Below are 14538 nucleotides of genomic sequence, written 5' to 3'. Positions count from 1 at the left end.
CAATAAGCAGTTACTGGCCCTGCTGCTGGCTGAGAACTATGCTAAATGTGGGGTATTCGGAGGGAGAGAACAGTGACACTGGTCCATTTCCTCCTGATGTATTTGGTACACATATTTTTATTTACTGACAGAGAGAAAGAGAGAGAGAGAGGAGAGAGAGGGAGGTGGTTTGTCGTTCCACTTACGGACGTGTCCATTGGCTGATGCTGGTGTGTGCCCTGACCAGAGATGGAGCAGAAACTTCCAGTGTCTGAGGAAGATGCTCTGACCGGGAGCTGCCCGGCCAGGGCTGGTACCCATATTTTATTTCAAGGACCTCCTCCCTTCCCCAACTGCACACTTTAAATTCTCCCTTTCCTCTGAATGTGTTGTTTGAGCATTTCATGCAGAAATAACCGATTTGCTTTCCAGGGACCTCTCGCACAGGAAGAGCCCGTCCGCATCGCTGTTGTCTGCAGGCCAGCAGATTATCCTTCTCCGGGGTGATGGTTTAAAAATGTGGGTTTCTCTCACAGCAAGTGGTTTCCTCTGGCCACTGGGCTCATTGAATGGCCAAGTTGCCCTTCGGATTTTAGGGGCGACCCCTTTACAGATTGTCATGTGGTGGGTATTCACTTTCTTACCAACCTGGAGATTAGCAGACAGCAGGGTCCAACAGTCATTAGTTTCTAGGAATTCCTCTCTCTTACTGGTACACACACACACACACACACACACACAGCCTTGCATTTGGATTTAAAATGTTGTCCAAGACTCCATCTTGGCCAGATCTCCTAGCTCATGACCATCAATTCATTTGAATAATCAGCCAAATCACCAGCCTCCTTTTGGGGTCTAAACTGGATTTAAAAGATTGACGTTTCTCAAAACTCAAATGGAGTCTGGTTGCAACTGCATGCCCAGAGGGACCTGAATCATACGCCCAATAGATAATGAAATACACTTAGATTTTATTAGTGGGTAATTCATGCTCAGAATCTCCAAGCACTAATATAATTAAATAAGCGATGGGGAGAAGGAACTAAATAAAATTATTTGGGTATAAAATTATTTAGCTAACGTTAGGATGGAGTCAAGGCACTGTATTTTAAAATTCTTAACCTAGCCATTAACTTGTTGAAAGAGAAGAGATAGAGAAGCCAGTGTGAGGGCTGGTGAGGAGGGAGGGCAAGAATCTGACCTTTGAGCAGAGGTATTACTCTCCAGTGGGGAGAAGAGTGGTGGTTTCTGTGCTTATTGTGTCTAGAATTAGAAAAGGAATTGCACCTGAGTCAGCTTGAGTGAATGCGTAAAGACCAAACTCTTTCCCTCTATCCATGCACCTTAAAAGTCACTTTAACCTCAACAATTTCCTCTCACTTTATACTAAGTTACGTAATCAGATGAGATTTTTTTTTCCCCACAAAAGGAAGTGAAAAAGAGGTTATAGCATGAGTCACCTTGAACAATTTCAGTGTTTTTGGTATTTAAGAGTAACTGAGTCACAGCATTCTAGTTACAAATTAAGTATTGCTTTTCTTTCACGGAGATCAAATTATTTCTTATTACAGAGGCAACCTTCTTGATTATTCTATTTGTGGAGGATTCTAGAAACTGAAAATAGAGCAAACCGAGCTCAAAATTCTGGGTGTGGGTGGGGTGGGTAGAGAAGCTTAGAGCTGGCATTTTAATACCCTATTTTAATGTATGTCTAAAAGAAGCTTTTGAACTTTAACACATTGCAAATTATCTGTTCTCCAGTCTGTCCACCCCTCTGGACAGGGAGTTCCTCCAGAGCAAGGACGGTCTGATTAATGCATCTTCCCAGCCCTTCACCAAGCCTGGCACACAGTAGGCACTCAAATGTTTGTGGAAGGATGCAATGGAGAGATAAAGCATAGTATAAATATGTATGAGTTTCTATTAGATCAACAGGAAATGAGAGACGCTGGTTCATAGGTGGAAACTCCAGGAAAATAATAACGCAATTCATTAGAGACAATATTTCCTTCTCTATTCCAATTTTTGGTTAACTTCATGAGTGTATGTATGTCCAGTGAAAGGGAGAATAATTCAGCTCTATAGAAATAATGACCAAAATGGGGTTCTTGTGTCTGCGAAATTAACTCAGATGAAGAGGGAGTTATGCTTCGAACCCCAAAGAGCATCTTTCCCTCCTGGTTAGTATTTAGAGGACTGGAAGGACGTCGGTCCCAGGGAGACTCCATCTCCCAGCGTGCCGCACACGTGTCTGAGAAGGCGTAAACCCTGTCTTGGCGCGATGCTCCTTGGGAGTTGTAGTTTTCACTCGGTCAGCACTAGCTGGGAGGCGCCTCAGCTTAGCGGTACCGCGAGACCACATGATCGGAAAAGCCGCGTTTGCCTTTGAGCCGGAAGAGGATGACTGGTTGACCGACGCCCGAGCAGGCCAATCGTCTGCCTAGACTGAGACGTTGGCGTTTGAAATCAGCCAATGGTAGGCGAGCACCGGAGCTTCCTCCCCGCCTACTCGGTCCAGCCCGCTAGAGCTGGGAGCGCGGCGCGGCGGCGGGGCGGCCCAGTGGATTCCGCGGGGAAGTCAAGGTACGGGCCGGGCGGCGGGGCGCGCCGGGCTCCCCGGGCGCGGGGCTGCTGGGCCGTCCGCGGGGAGCCCGCTCCCTCCCTCCGCTGCCTTTCCTTTCAGGAGATGCGGGCCGCAGGCCCCGGGGGACGGGCCGGGCGCGAGCCCGCGGCGGGGCGGGTGCAGGGCCCCGCGGGGCTGGAGTCGGGGTGCGGGGAGCGGCCGGGGGCTGGGCGCTCTGGGGGCGGCGGGGGGAGGGGAGTCCCGACGGTGGGCGCGCAGGCTCTGCGCAGGCGCGGCGGCCCGACCCGGTCCCCGTCCCCGTCCCCCGTCTCCAGCCCCCCAGCCCTGTTCCCCGTCCCCCGACCCTGTCCCCCGTCCCCCGTCTCCAGCCCCCCAGCCCCGTCCCCCGTCCCCCTACCCCGTCTCTAGTCCCCCAGCTACCAGCCCTCGTCCCCCGACCCCGTCCCCCGTCTCCACCCCCCAGCTCTCAGCCCCCTTCCTCGTCCCCCGTCTCCAGCCCCCCAGCCCCGTCCCCAGCTCCCAGCCCCGTCCTCAGCTCCCAGCCCCAGTCTCCTGTCCCCTTCCCCAGTCCCGTCCCCCGTCCCCAGCTCCCAGCCCCCGTCTCCAGCTCCCAGCCCCCGTCTCCCGTCCCCCGGCCCCTTCCCCAGTTCCCCAGTCCGGTCCCCCATCCCCAGCCCCGTCCCCAGCTCCCAGCTCCCGTCTCCAGCTCCCAGCCCCCCAGTCCCGTCCCCGTCCCCCGTCCCCCGTCCCGGGCCTCTGACCCGCGCTCGCCCCGCAGATGACCGGCTCTAATGAGTTCAAGCTGAACCAGCCGCCCGAGGACGGCATCTCCTCGGTGAAGTTCAGCCCCAACACCTCGCAGTTCCTGCTCGTGTCGTCCTGGGACACGTCGGTGCGGCTCTACGACGTGCCGGCCAACTCGCTGCGGCTCAAGTACCAGCACTCGGGCGCCGTCCTGGACTGTGCCTTCTACGTACGTGTCCGCCCCGCGGCCCCTCCGGCCGGCAGGGCGCTCCCCGCCCGGGGTCACTGGCCTGTTCTCCCGCACCTGCCTTGGCGGTGGGGCCGTGCAGGCAGGGCGGTGCTCCCTAGCTCCCCGTCCTCGGTGTGCTTTGTCCTGGCCACTTGGCTGCTTTACTTTGTGAGCTGTGTGTGTGTTCCCTGAGAGAGTGAGGGCCCGTGACTGTCACTGAGCATAAACTGGTCAGCCGGCGGGATTTGCAAACCATCTCTAAAGCTCTGTTTCCAATGACCCGAACCTTTATTTTGTAGGACCCAACGCACGCCTGGAGTGGGGGATTAGACAACCAATTGAAAATGCACGATTTGAACACGGACCAAGGTAACCTGCCTTTGGTGCGCGAGGCGCGAGTGCTCGGGTGTGAGTGCCGCTCAGGAGGGGAGAGGCGGGACTGCAGTTCCTCGGGGGCTCAGGCCCAGGCCCTGTATTACACTTAGGACTTTGTGTTTAAGTGATCGGACTAAGCTACCCATCAGCACTTGGTGTGTGCACTTCCTCAGGAGGCCCGTCCTGAGCCCCATCTCCCTGCGTGCACCCGGCACCTGGGCGGCTTCGAGGACAGGCTGATGTTTCAGTTCTCCTGTCAGGAGCCGGTTTAATTTAGTTGGAGGAAGGGTAGGCTTTAAAAAGTCTAATGTTCTGAAGTAAAACAGCTCGCGACTGTGAATCCCGCTGGGTCTTGACTCAGCAGAGAGCAGCCTTCAGCAGCTCTTCCGGCTGACGGCGGGCGGGCGGGCGGGCGGGCGGGCGGGCGGCCCGGTGTTCCTGGTTAACCTGCTCAGGGGCCAGAGGGAGGTGGGGCCCGGCGCACAGAGCTGCAGGCAGAGCGTTCATCGTGTTTTGCTTTTGGGGGTTGGTGTGTACACAGCATCCGACAGAGATGTATTTGAAGGAGACGCACGCCCAGGTGGGACCGGATGAGTGGTTGGGCAGTGAAAGGATGGGCAGAGGAGGGGCACAATACTGTGCCAGAAAAAGGAACCCAGGAGAAGAGGTTTCTGCAGAAAAGCCACTGGGCATTGTCTCTGGCAGCTGCTCATGTTTGGTTGTGCTGGCCAGCAGCTTATTCCACAGAGGAAGTTAGTTTGCAGGTTTAGGTCCTGTTTGTTTAAAAGCAGGAAAAAACACTGAAAAACAAACTTAAAAATGTTTTCGATGCTGGAAACCATAATTAAAGGAATTAGCTGTTTATTCTCTGTACTTCATTGCCCAACCTGGTAAGCTTTTTGTCTTTTTTAGATGATAAATATTTTTAAACAAGTATCTTTCCTGTTTGAGGATCAGGATCAATTCCTGTTCTTTGTTGTGTGCTGAGCGTTGGGCACAGATGCTGGCAATAGTAGACACTCAGTAGATGCTAATTGAATGAATGAATGAGACAGTGAAGAGTTGAAATTGAAAGGAAAGAAATGGTTTTGGGAATTTGACCCATCATGCAAACCAAATGAATTAATCATAAGATTCCATGCTTTCTTCATCTCCATATCTCAGATAATCTGTTACCACTTTAATAAGATTTTTATTGCATTGGCTGAATTTGATAAATTTTATTTACGTCCAAAAGACAAGTTACCCACTCATGTCTTCATTCAGCATGCGTGCGTTTCTTGAGCACCTGCCATATGTCAGAACTAGACACTGTCATAGCTACAGACTTAACAAGGTTCCTCCTTAAAGGAATCCAGAATCGGGTGAGGACAATAGACGTGCTCTCGTTTTAAGTGACCTGAAGTTCAGGGTAGCCTCTGGGACCAGACTGCTGGACGGCGGGCAGGGGCGGGGGAAGTGGACTCCTGCTCACTGGGGGACCCTGGGTGGCAGGCGCAGTAACACCAGTGTGCACTTTGCTTTTCCTTTAGAAAACCTGGTGGGAACGCACGACGCCCCGATCAGGTGTGTGGAGTACTGCCCGGAGGTCAATGTGATGGTCACCGGGAGCTGGGACCAGACGGTGAAGCTGTGGGACCCCAGGACGCCCTGCAACGCCGGCACCTTCTCTCAGCCCGAAAAGGTAGGCTCGGCTCAGCCGCTGCGGCCTCGGGATTGGTGCTGAGAGGACTGCGTATTGGCGGCAGAGCTGGAGGCTGCACAGGTGTATGTTACAAACCCAAATACAGAGGTGCTGAGATGCTGAGGGAGATTTATTTTGCTCCACGTTTTCCTGTCTGTGTCCTGTTTGTCCTGGAGAGCAGCAGCCTGAGTGACAAATGTCGGTGCTGCTAGTGCTTCTACCTCAGGCCTGAGATTTCAGAGCAGGTGTTTAGCCGAGACGGCTCAGACCAAAGCGCGGGGGAGGGGGGGGAGGGGAGATGAGGGGGAGGGGGAGGGTGCATCTCTCATTTGCTCAGGCCTGAGATTTCAGAGCAGGCTTTTAGCCAAGACGGCTCAGACCAAAGTGGGGGGGTTGGGGGGAGCGTCAGAGGTAGTGGGTAGGGTTGGGTGCATCTCTCATTTGCTCTGGCCTGAGGCCTCACGGGCGTTACTGTTGGCGTTGTGGATTTAGTGCGCACCCTGGCCTCTGTCCCTGGCTCCTGCCGGTTATTTATTCATTCACGTTAGACACAGACAGGCGTTGTCTGAAGGCTCTGGTGAACCAGCTCCTTAAAACCGAGCCCCTGTGTCTTATTCTAACCTCTTGATCTGTACAGCGAAAGGGGGATGGAGCATTCTGGCTGCAGCCTCATCAATGTGAGCAAGTGGTAGTTAATTTTAAAGATGGATTGGCTGAGCAGGGCAGAGGTATCCTTCACTTAGTCTATTTCTCAGTGTAAACACTCCTCAGCTCCTGGCGCGTCGTTATATACTGGAGTGCATCCAAAGAGCCATTATTTTTGTCACTTCAGAGTCGAATCTACAACCTGGCAAGACCTTTGTTCAGAATGAAATAATTGCATTGTTTCTAGTTTTGATATATGGTTGCATGTAACATGTTAAGAGCTGTGATAAATTGCTGACAGAATATCATGTAATGGACAGCCACACTGAATCAAGCTGCTTATTGGTTCGGCGAGGTTCATTATGTCAGTTTTTTTAATACTTCCTTTGATAGATGTATAGACCTCGTCAGTAGCCTGACAGTGGCTTCCTGTGATAGATGATCGGAGGGGGTAGAAAGCACGGCTAGACTCTGTGTCACCTGTATAAAGATTTAAGATAAAATTCCCAGTCCGATTGTCCTGTTATAAAGTGATTTCTTTCTGGGTTCTGGGTTTTCTTAGTTTGGTGTTCTATGCGACTTAGGTTAATTTCTATTTTCTACAAACAGTTTGTTTTCTGAATGAACTATGGTTTTTTTAAGTATGTCTATATGTAAGTATATCTATATTAAATAAACTGTTTGAATCTTTTTAATTCCTTATTTTTCCCTTGGTCAAAGTAGTTGTTGAATTTTAAGGCCAGATTGTGGTAATATTGGGTTTTTGCATTGTTAACCCTAACTTGTTTTTATTTTTATTTTTTTGACCTTTGGTATGTAGTTAACGTATTAGTGATGATTAACCATGTGGCTTAATGTGTTAAAGGGATGTCTCACCATGATACAGGCCTTATCATTTTGTAAAATGACTCTTCGGGTGTTAAAATATTACATCAGGTTAGAGTTGCTAAAAAATAATTTAGAGCTGCTCACTAACAGAGAAATAATCAGAGAACAACTTTGAAGTCTAGATTATCAAAAGATTTAACATGGTCAGCAAAATACACTTTGCCACCATTTTCAGGAACTTGCTATCTTGACTTGATTTCTGAAAGGAACACTTAAATCCTTGCGTGTATTTGTTATTTATCTTGAAGGAATTTCTGTGGAAGGTGTTTTACTGTTGAAAAGGGGCTCCAGGTGGGAAAATACTTGGATGGAGAAAGGCCTTCTACGCTTTTCCTAAAGGCGAGCTCTGCCTGCAGTGGGCTCTGCCTTCGGCTCAGGGTGGGCTTTGCCGGGTGCGCTCTGAGTTCATGAGCCGGCGCGGTGCCCGCCCTCCCCCCGGGACAGCCCTCCCGGTGGTGTGACAGCGGGAGGCCGGGAGAAGGCTTGTTCCAGAGGCTCCCAGAAGAATCACGGAAAAGCCAGAGCCCTGGAGAGGCGGAAAAGCCAGAGCCCTGGAGAGGCGTCCGCATTGTTTTCTGGCTTATTGTCTCCTTTTTGACTGTTTTTACACTTTAGCGTCGTCACCGTCACCGAGTGAAACAGGCTGGAAAGGTTGTTTAAAAATTTAATTTGTCTTAGTAATGAGAATTCCTCAAAAGCGATTTTGGAATTAATTAGAATGTACATTATAAAATAAGGAATTAATATATACTTGGTCAAGCATGAAAAATATCCTGGTTTTATCATTTTGTATGGGGTAGCTGGTTTGTGTAATGAAAATGGGACGCAAAGTTTGGGAACCTGGTCAGTTCCCGTTTCTGTGGTTGTAGGGTTGGTGGGCTTATCTTAGGCAGATGTCATTTCTGGGCCGGAGCTGACTGAGTGGGTCTCCCGAAGGTGTACACGCTGTCGGTGTCCGGGGACCGGCTGATCGTGGGCACGGCGGGCCGCCGTGTGCTCGTGTGGGACCTGCGCAACATGGGCTACGTGCAGCAGCGCCGCGAGTCCAGCCTCAAGTACCAGACGCGCTGCATCCGGGCCTTCCCCAACAAGCAGGTGCGCCCCCCACCCGCCCCGCCTTCGGGGTCTGTAAGTAACGGTCTTCTGTAATAACGACCCGCTTGCTGCCCTTTAAAAACTTTGTCCTTTCTTTGGAGCAGAGATTTAGAATTGTTAGGTGGGTTTCTGACATCCTTTGTTAGAAGGGAGCGTGTTGACCCGCTTTTAGAGCTGACCTTGATGTTCAGGGGGGCTGTCTGATAGGATTTCTGATTCCGTGCTGATACTGGTTCAGGAGGCTTGACAGACACATAGTCCAGGAGAGCCTTATGTCACTTTCACGCCACTGGGTTCAAATTTGAATCGAAATGAAGGGTGTGGGATTGGCTGTTCTCTCTCCGTTTCTCTTTCTGAAACCGAGCTCTTCTGTGAGGCAGCAGCAGGCCTGGGATTTTACAGGCGGCCCCTGCGTGGAAGGCGGTGCCCTCTGACACTTGCTCATGCAGGGCCAGCCTGTCTTCGCCGCGCTAACGAGCTGGCTGTGCTGCTGTGCGGTGGGAGCCCGCTGCCTGCAGCCCCGGAGGGGGCGGTGTGGCCGCGGAGGGCGCAGGGGGACGTGTCTGCAGACAGCAGACAGCGGCTGCAGAGACAGGATGTCAGCGCTTCTCGGCTCCTGCAGCTGGAAGGCAGGGCTTCGAAGGGCTCACATTTTTTCCTTCAAAATACTGTCAATCTCCATTGAAAACGAGGAGTTGCAGTTTTCAGACTTGAGAAATTTAGCTACATGATCAAAATATGCTTGCATTTTAAATATTTTTATGTCATCTAACATTTTGTCAGAGTATTTCTCCAGTTTATCTATAATGGAAGTTTAACTGATTTTCTTATCTCCATAAGTAGGTTTTCAATAGTAATCTCTTATACCTTGAAGAATTAAAGAAATAGATGTTATGTTTTTCTTGTCTTTTACTTTGACATAAAAATTAAGTGATGATAGTCTCATTTTTTAATAAAACCAAGTCTTGGGTTCTGGACATTTTGGGTCAGTTGTCACTCTCAGTGTAGCCTGAGCATTTTCTACTGCCCAGCCTGCTTTCTGGAATCCTCGCTCTCTGGGGTGGGATGGGGGGTGCCTGGCCCGCCCGCGGCTTCACCGGCGCGGCTTCTCGGCTCCCTCGGCAGGGCTACGTGCTGAGCTCCATTGAGGGCCGCGTGGCGGTGGAGTACTTGGACCCCAGCCCCGAGGTGCAGAAGAAGAAGTATGCCTTCAAGTGCCACCGGCTGAAAGAGAACAACATCGAGCACATCTACCCGGTCAACGCCATTTCCTTCCACAACATCCACAACACGTTCGCCACAGGTACCGTCCGCCGGGCCCGGAGGCTGGCGCGGAGCAGGGTGTGTGAAGGAGGTGCTCCCGTGTGTGTTGGAGGGAGCGGAGCTGGCCAGGGCTGCTTGGGGGAAGTGTCTCCCTGATCTTTAAAGGAGCCAGCGGTGCCGATGGTGGTGGTTTCTGTATCTGCCTTAAGGATCGTTTTGACTTTTCCGAATCACTTGCAGGTGGCTCTGACGGGTTTGTAAACATTTGGGACCCGTTTAACAAAAAGCGGCTGTGCCAGTTCCACCGGTACCCCACCAGCATCGCGTCGCTGGCCTTCAGCAGCGATGGGACCACGCTGGCAATAGCGTCCTCCTACATGTACGAGATGGACGACACGGAGCACCCCGAGGACGGCATCTTCATTCGCCAAGTGACCGACGCAGAGACAAAGCCCAAGTGAGCGTCTTCACCTGTGTTTGAGCCTGCGCTCGGCTCACCCCGGCTTATTAATTTTTCTGGAGCCATGAATAGCGCGGTTGATGCCTGCCTGATAGTCCGGCGGGCTGTGGGCGGGAGCTGATCTTATCTTGTGCTCCAAGCTTTCAATATCCGCGGGTTGATAGACGTCTGATGGATAAGATGGTGCCTGGTTGTTCTGCGGGGAGAATGTCAAACCCTCGTTCTTCTTGACTAGGCCCAGTTATTGGGTCTCGGGAGTTATTGCCAGCTCATTGCTGGGAAATTAAGTTGAGGAATTCAAGAATTATTTAAGCAAATTCTATTTAAGATATGTAAGACTCTGAACTGCCAAAAAGCGTTCCCCTCCACGGAGGTTGTCTCTGTGACATCTACACAAAGGGAATGGCTGGGTCATTGGGAACGCAGAGCGGGACCGCCCTGCCCGGGCAGCGGGTCTTAGTGCCGACCGACAGATCTCCCGGCCGGGCTGACGGGACTGGTGGCCGGGGTCGGGACCCGCGGCAGGGCCCTTTCCTCGGTGCCCTGCCCAGGCCGGGGCAGCTGATGCCCCTCCCGGTCCCGTCCTTTCCCATCCCTCTGCGCCCGGGCCTGCAGGACGGCTGTGGGGAGGTGCTCGGCCCTCTTTCTGCGGGGAAACGGCCTGGCGCCCGAGCACGGTGCGGCCCTGTGAGGCCGAGGGGGAAGCACTGGTGATAGGAACTCTCACCGGCGGGACCTGAGAGGCGGGCACGGGGAGCCTAGGAAAGGCTGTGCTCCCATCTGCGTGCTCTCTGTCCCCCTGCCCCCCCCATTCCCCCAAATCTCTCATCTCTTGTCCTGGCCGGCCATTCTGACCTCATGCTGTTCTGTTCTCTTTTGAACTTGTAGGCCACCATGTACTTGACAAGATTTCATTTACTTAGTGCCATGTTGCTGATGGTAAAACAATTCCTACTCTAATGGTGGATTTATTACTATTAACCCAGAAACTGGAGAAAACATTTATTTTAATATTATAGGAACCTAAACATAAGGGATAAGAGGTTTTTATTGATTTTGTTCTGTAAACAAACACTTTTCTTAAGCGCATGGGCTGGCTTGATGGTTTGCTGCATTAAAGGTATTCGGCAAACGAAATTGGAGCAGTGACTGCGCTTTTGAGTGTCCGTTTGACCTTGCTGGTTTGTGTCCGCTGTGGGAGTGCGCGTGTGGGCAGAAATGGAGGCAGTAAAACCTGTGCATTGTGTTCGGGGCTGAAATGGAGGAGGGCAGGCTCTGCAGCCCTCTCCTACCGCTGATGGCCGCATTCTCGGGCCTCAGACTGCCCACGAGGAGGTTAATCTTCAATTAAACAGCATTTCCTCCTCCGCCCATTCTTCTCGGAGCAGATGGTCCATCATTTCCTGGGCTGTTAAACAGAGCGAGGGTAAGGTTGGACTCTGGGGACTCAGCTAGCTTTCAATCTTATTAGGGTGCAGAAGGAAACTAATAAGAAAACCTCCTAACATCATTTTGTGACTGTAAACAATTATTTATTAGCAAACAATTGATCCCAGAAGGGCGAATTGTTTGAGTCAGTAATGAGCTGAGAAAAGACAGAGCCTATCTGTGTATTTGGAAAAATAATTGTAACGTAATTGCAGTACATTTAGACAGGCATCTATTTGGACCTGTTTCTATCTCTGAATGAGTTCTGGGGAACGTTAATGAGGTTTACATGTTTCTCTGACATTTATATAGTTCCATGTCCATTTCAGTTGTCCAGCCGCTGGTGATTATGGTTAAAAAGGAAAAATGGCCGTGAGACTGCGATCCGTTTCAGTGTGCTGCCCGCAGCAGAGCACGCACTGGGGCCTGTGCTAGGCGCTTCCCGGCCCTTTGTGCCGACTGCACGGCTCACTTAGAGGTGGTGAGCGCTGGGCCCAGAGTGTGTTTGGTCGGTGATGAGTGTGAGAAATGATTCGGATGCAGAGTGTTTCAGGGAAAACTTCGCTGGTCTGAGCCGTCTTTTGAACCGTCTTTTCTCATTGCAGGTCCACCTAGCCGTCTGGCCCTGGCTTCCCTCCTGCGGAAGCTGCTTTCCTCCCGGCGCACTGGTGTGGCCCCTCGAGGGGAGTGCAGGGCTCTGTCCGCCGCCTGCCAGCCATCGGCCCGGGCGGGAGGCCTGTCCCAGCCCCTCTCCCCACAGCCCCGGCGCCTTTTCTGAGCAGCTTGAGCTCCTTTTGTAAAATAACCTGTTGTGTCGCTGTCCAATAAAGCCGAGAGGCAGACCCTCCCGCCTCGGATGGTTGTACATGTGGGTGATTGATGTGCTTCATTCGAAGAGGAAGCTCCTGCATCGGGCCTGCTGGGCGGACCGGTCCCTCAGGCCGGGCTCCTCCCTCCGTCCACTCCTCCCTCCGTCCTGCCCGTGCTGCTGCCGGAGGCGGCCTGCGCCTGGGAAGGGCTGCTGGGGTCCTGCCGTTCCTCAGCCGGCCCCTGAGCCTATGCAGCCCTGCAGGGGGGCCTCTCCTGGAAGCGCCGGTGCACAGCTCAGAGCTCGGGGGTTGGACCGGTGACAGGCTGTCTGGGATCCGGCACCACGGCGTCACCGAGACGCCCCGGGATGTCCCTGATGGCACGGATATGGGTCTGCAGTGTGACCACAGGCTCGCAGGCCAGCACAGAGACGGGTGAAATGGCTGAGGGACTGCAGTGGGAGGACGTGGCCGGAGGAGAGCCGTGGGTCCGCTTCCGGGTGGGGCCCTGTCCTCTGTCTCGAAGCCAGTGTCCTCCTGAGTGTCCCTGCCTCCCTGCCGCCTCGTCACGGCCCCTCCCACCTGGTCCCCAGCGACCCACACGTCATCCTAGTGCTTCCAGGGCCTTCTCGTCCCCGTTTCTCTCTGACTGGGTGTCACTTGGGTTTACTTGTTCTTTTACTGCAATCCACCGCCTCCCTCCTGCACACTCAGGCACCAGCGCCTGCCGGGCCTGACACCCCCCGGGCAGCTCCAGGGCGGACGGGCCGCCGGGCGAGGGGCGCGGCCGTCTCGCCAGACCTTCCTCTGTGAGGCAGGACCAGCAGGTTCTCACGGCTCCCGCCCACACGGCGCTCCCACGAGCCCCGGCCGGCACGGCACTGGCACTAACCGGTCGTGTGGGCTGAGACTGAAGAGCAATAACCGTCCTTCCCGCCAAGCATAACCGTCCTTCCCACCAAGAGGGCTGGGAACGTGAGGCCCCGGGTCAGCCAACTGCCCGAGCACCAAATCGGTCACACGACGGTGTCACACGCCAGCCACACTGCCATCGTCGGTGGTCACTGCCAGCCGGGTGCCCTGACCCAGCTGGAGGCCCAGCGAGAAGACTTTGTCCAACGAACTTGTAACGAGGTGGAACAAATCCACGTGTCTCTCTCTAAAATAAGGAGACAAACAGTGGGAGAACGTTCCTCCCGCATTGAGTGCATAAAGCAGGACCCTTCCACAGAGCCCAAGCTCTATAAAAGCCTACATACTGCCCTGCCAGGTGGGCTCAGTGCACAGAGCGCCGGCCTGCAGACAAAGATCCCAGGTTCGATCCCGGTCAAGGGCATGTACCTTGGTTGCAGGCTTCTCCCCAGCCAGGGCCCTGGTGAGAGCTGATAGAGGAGGCAACCCATCGATGTGTTTCTCTCACATCAATGTTTATCTCCCCCTCTCTCCCGTTCCCCCTTAAAATCAATGGGAAAATATCCTCAGGTGAGGATTAAAAATCAATAAAACCCTCTCCACTAGCCAACCCTGTGCTGCTCAGCAGTGGCCACAGGTGAGCGGGCACCTGCTGCCTCTCCAACAGCTGTCAGCAGCCTGCCCACGTGACCTGGCACCTGCCCACGTGACCTGGCACCTGCCCACGTGACCTGGCACGTGCCCACATGACCTGGCACCTGCCCACGTGACCTGGCACCTGCCCACGTGACCTGGCACGTGCCCACATGACCTGGCACCTGCCCATGTGACCTGGCACCTGCCCATGTGACCTGGCTCGCACACTTGGAAGTCCACGTCAGTAACCATCACAGGATCGCTTGTATCCAGGCTTCAGGTGGCCTAGGGGGTGACCAGCCACCATTACCTGAGAGAGAAAGAGAGAGAGACAGAGAGAGAGAGAGAGAGAGAAACATCCATGATGAGAGAGAATCACGGATCAGAGAGAATCGGATCAGCTGCCTTCTGCACGCCCCCCACTGGGAATGGAGCCCGCAACCCAGGCATGGGAATCGAACCCTGACCTGGATCCCAGCTGAGCCACGGCTGCCAGGCCAAAGCCTGTTTCTTGCACTTCAGTTCCGGCGCGGGTCCGAGTCCGCTCTGCTTCTTTCTGTTCAGGGTCAGTGTGTGCAGGGGTCAGTCTCACGCGGGTCTCCGGGCCACTGGGACAGGAGCCGTGCTCGTGTGGAGCGCGGGCAGGCCACGGAGTTCGGGGGAACGTGTCACGGACACCTCCCAGTCGGCCTGAGGGCAGGCGTTCCCGCCGAGGGGAGAGGAGGCGGCGTGCTCCGAGGGAGGGGCCCCGAGGCGGCTTCGCGGCCGGAGGAGCTGCCTCCACCCGGGCCGGTGCTTCGACGGGCG

The 14538-nt window shown here is 53.6% G+C and overlaps 1 protein-coding gene across 2 annotated transcripts; it reads left to right on the top strand.

Annotated features, from left to right (window-relative positions):
* Positions 1-2408: 2408 nt before the first annotated feature.
* On the top strand, positions 2409-12216 carry BUB3 (BUB3 mitotic checkpoint protein). Of its 2 annotated transcripts, XM_036439359.2 has the most exons (8): positions 2409-2562; positions 3342-3536; positions 3836-3905; positions 5444-5595; positions 8065-8223; positions 9349-9526; positions 9727-9943; positions 10835-10865. In XM_036439359.2, the coding sequence occupies exons 2-8, from the start codon at positions 3342-3344 to the stop codon at positions 10848-10850; spliced, it is 987 nt and encodes a 328-aa protein (XP_036295252.1). In that variant the 5' UTR covers positions 2409-2562; the 3' UTR covers positions 10851-10865. The 2 variants fall into 2 exon arrangements, with proteins under 2 accessions (XP_036295252.1, XP_036295251.1); XM_036439358.2 differs by lacking the exons at positions 2409-2562; positions 10835-10865 and adding an exon at positions 11980-12216.
* The last annotated feature ends 2322 nt before the right edge of the window (positions 12217-14538 follow it).

Source organism: Pipistrellus kuhlii, unplaced genomic scaffold, assembly GCF_014108245.1.
Source record: "Pipistrellus kuhlii isolate mPipKuh1 unplaced genomic scaffold, mPipKuh1.p scaffold_m20_p_15, whole genome shotgun sequence".
NCBI lineage: Eukaryota > Metazoa > Chordata > Mammalia > Chiroptera > Vespertilionidae > Pipistrellus > Pipistrellus kuhlii.
The sequence above is the reverse complement of the archived record's forward strand: the minus strand, read 5'-3'. Positions and strand labels throughout refer to the sequence as shown.

What these genes read in the sequence shown, in the direction of transcription:
- BUB3 (XM_036439359.2), top strand. Translation starts at nt 3,342, where the DNA reads ATGACCGGCTCTAATGAGTTCAAGCTGAACCAGCCGCCCGAGGACGGC. An exon ending in CCTTCTCTCAGCCCGAAAAG is followed by an intron (nt 5,596 to 8,064) that starts GTAGGCTCGGCT and finishes GGTCTCCCGAAG; the next exon opens with GTGTACACGCTGTCGGTGTC. An exon ending in GGGCCTTCCCCAACAAGCAG is followed by an intron (nt 8,224 to 9,348) that starts GTGCGCCCCCCA and finishes CTCCCTCGGCAG; the next exon opens with GGCTACGTGCTGAGCTCCAT.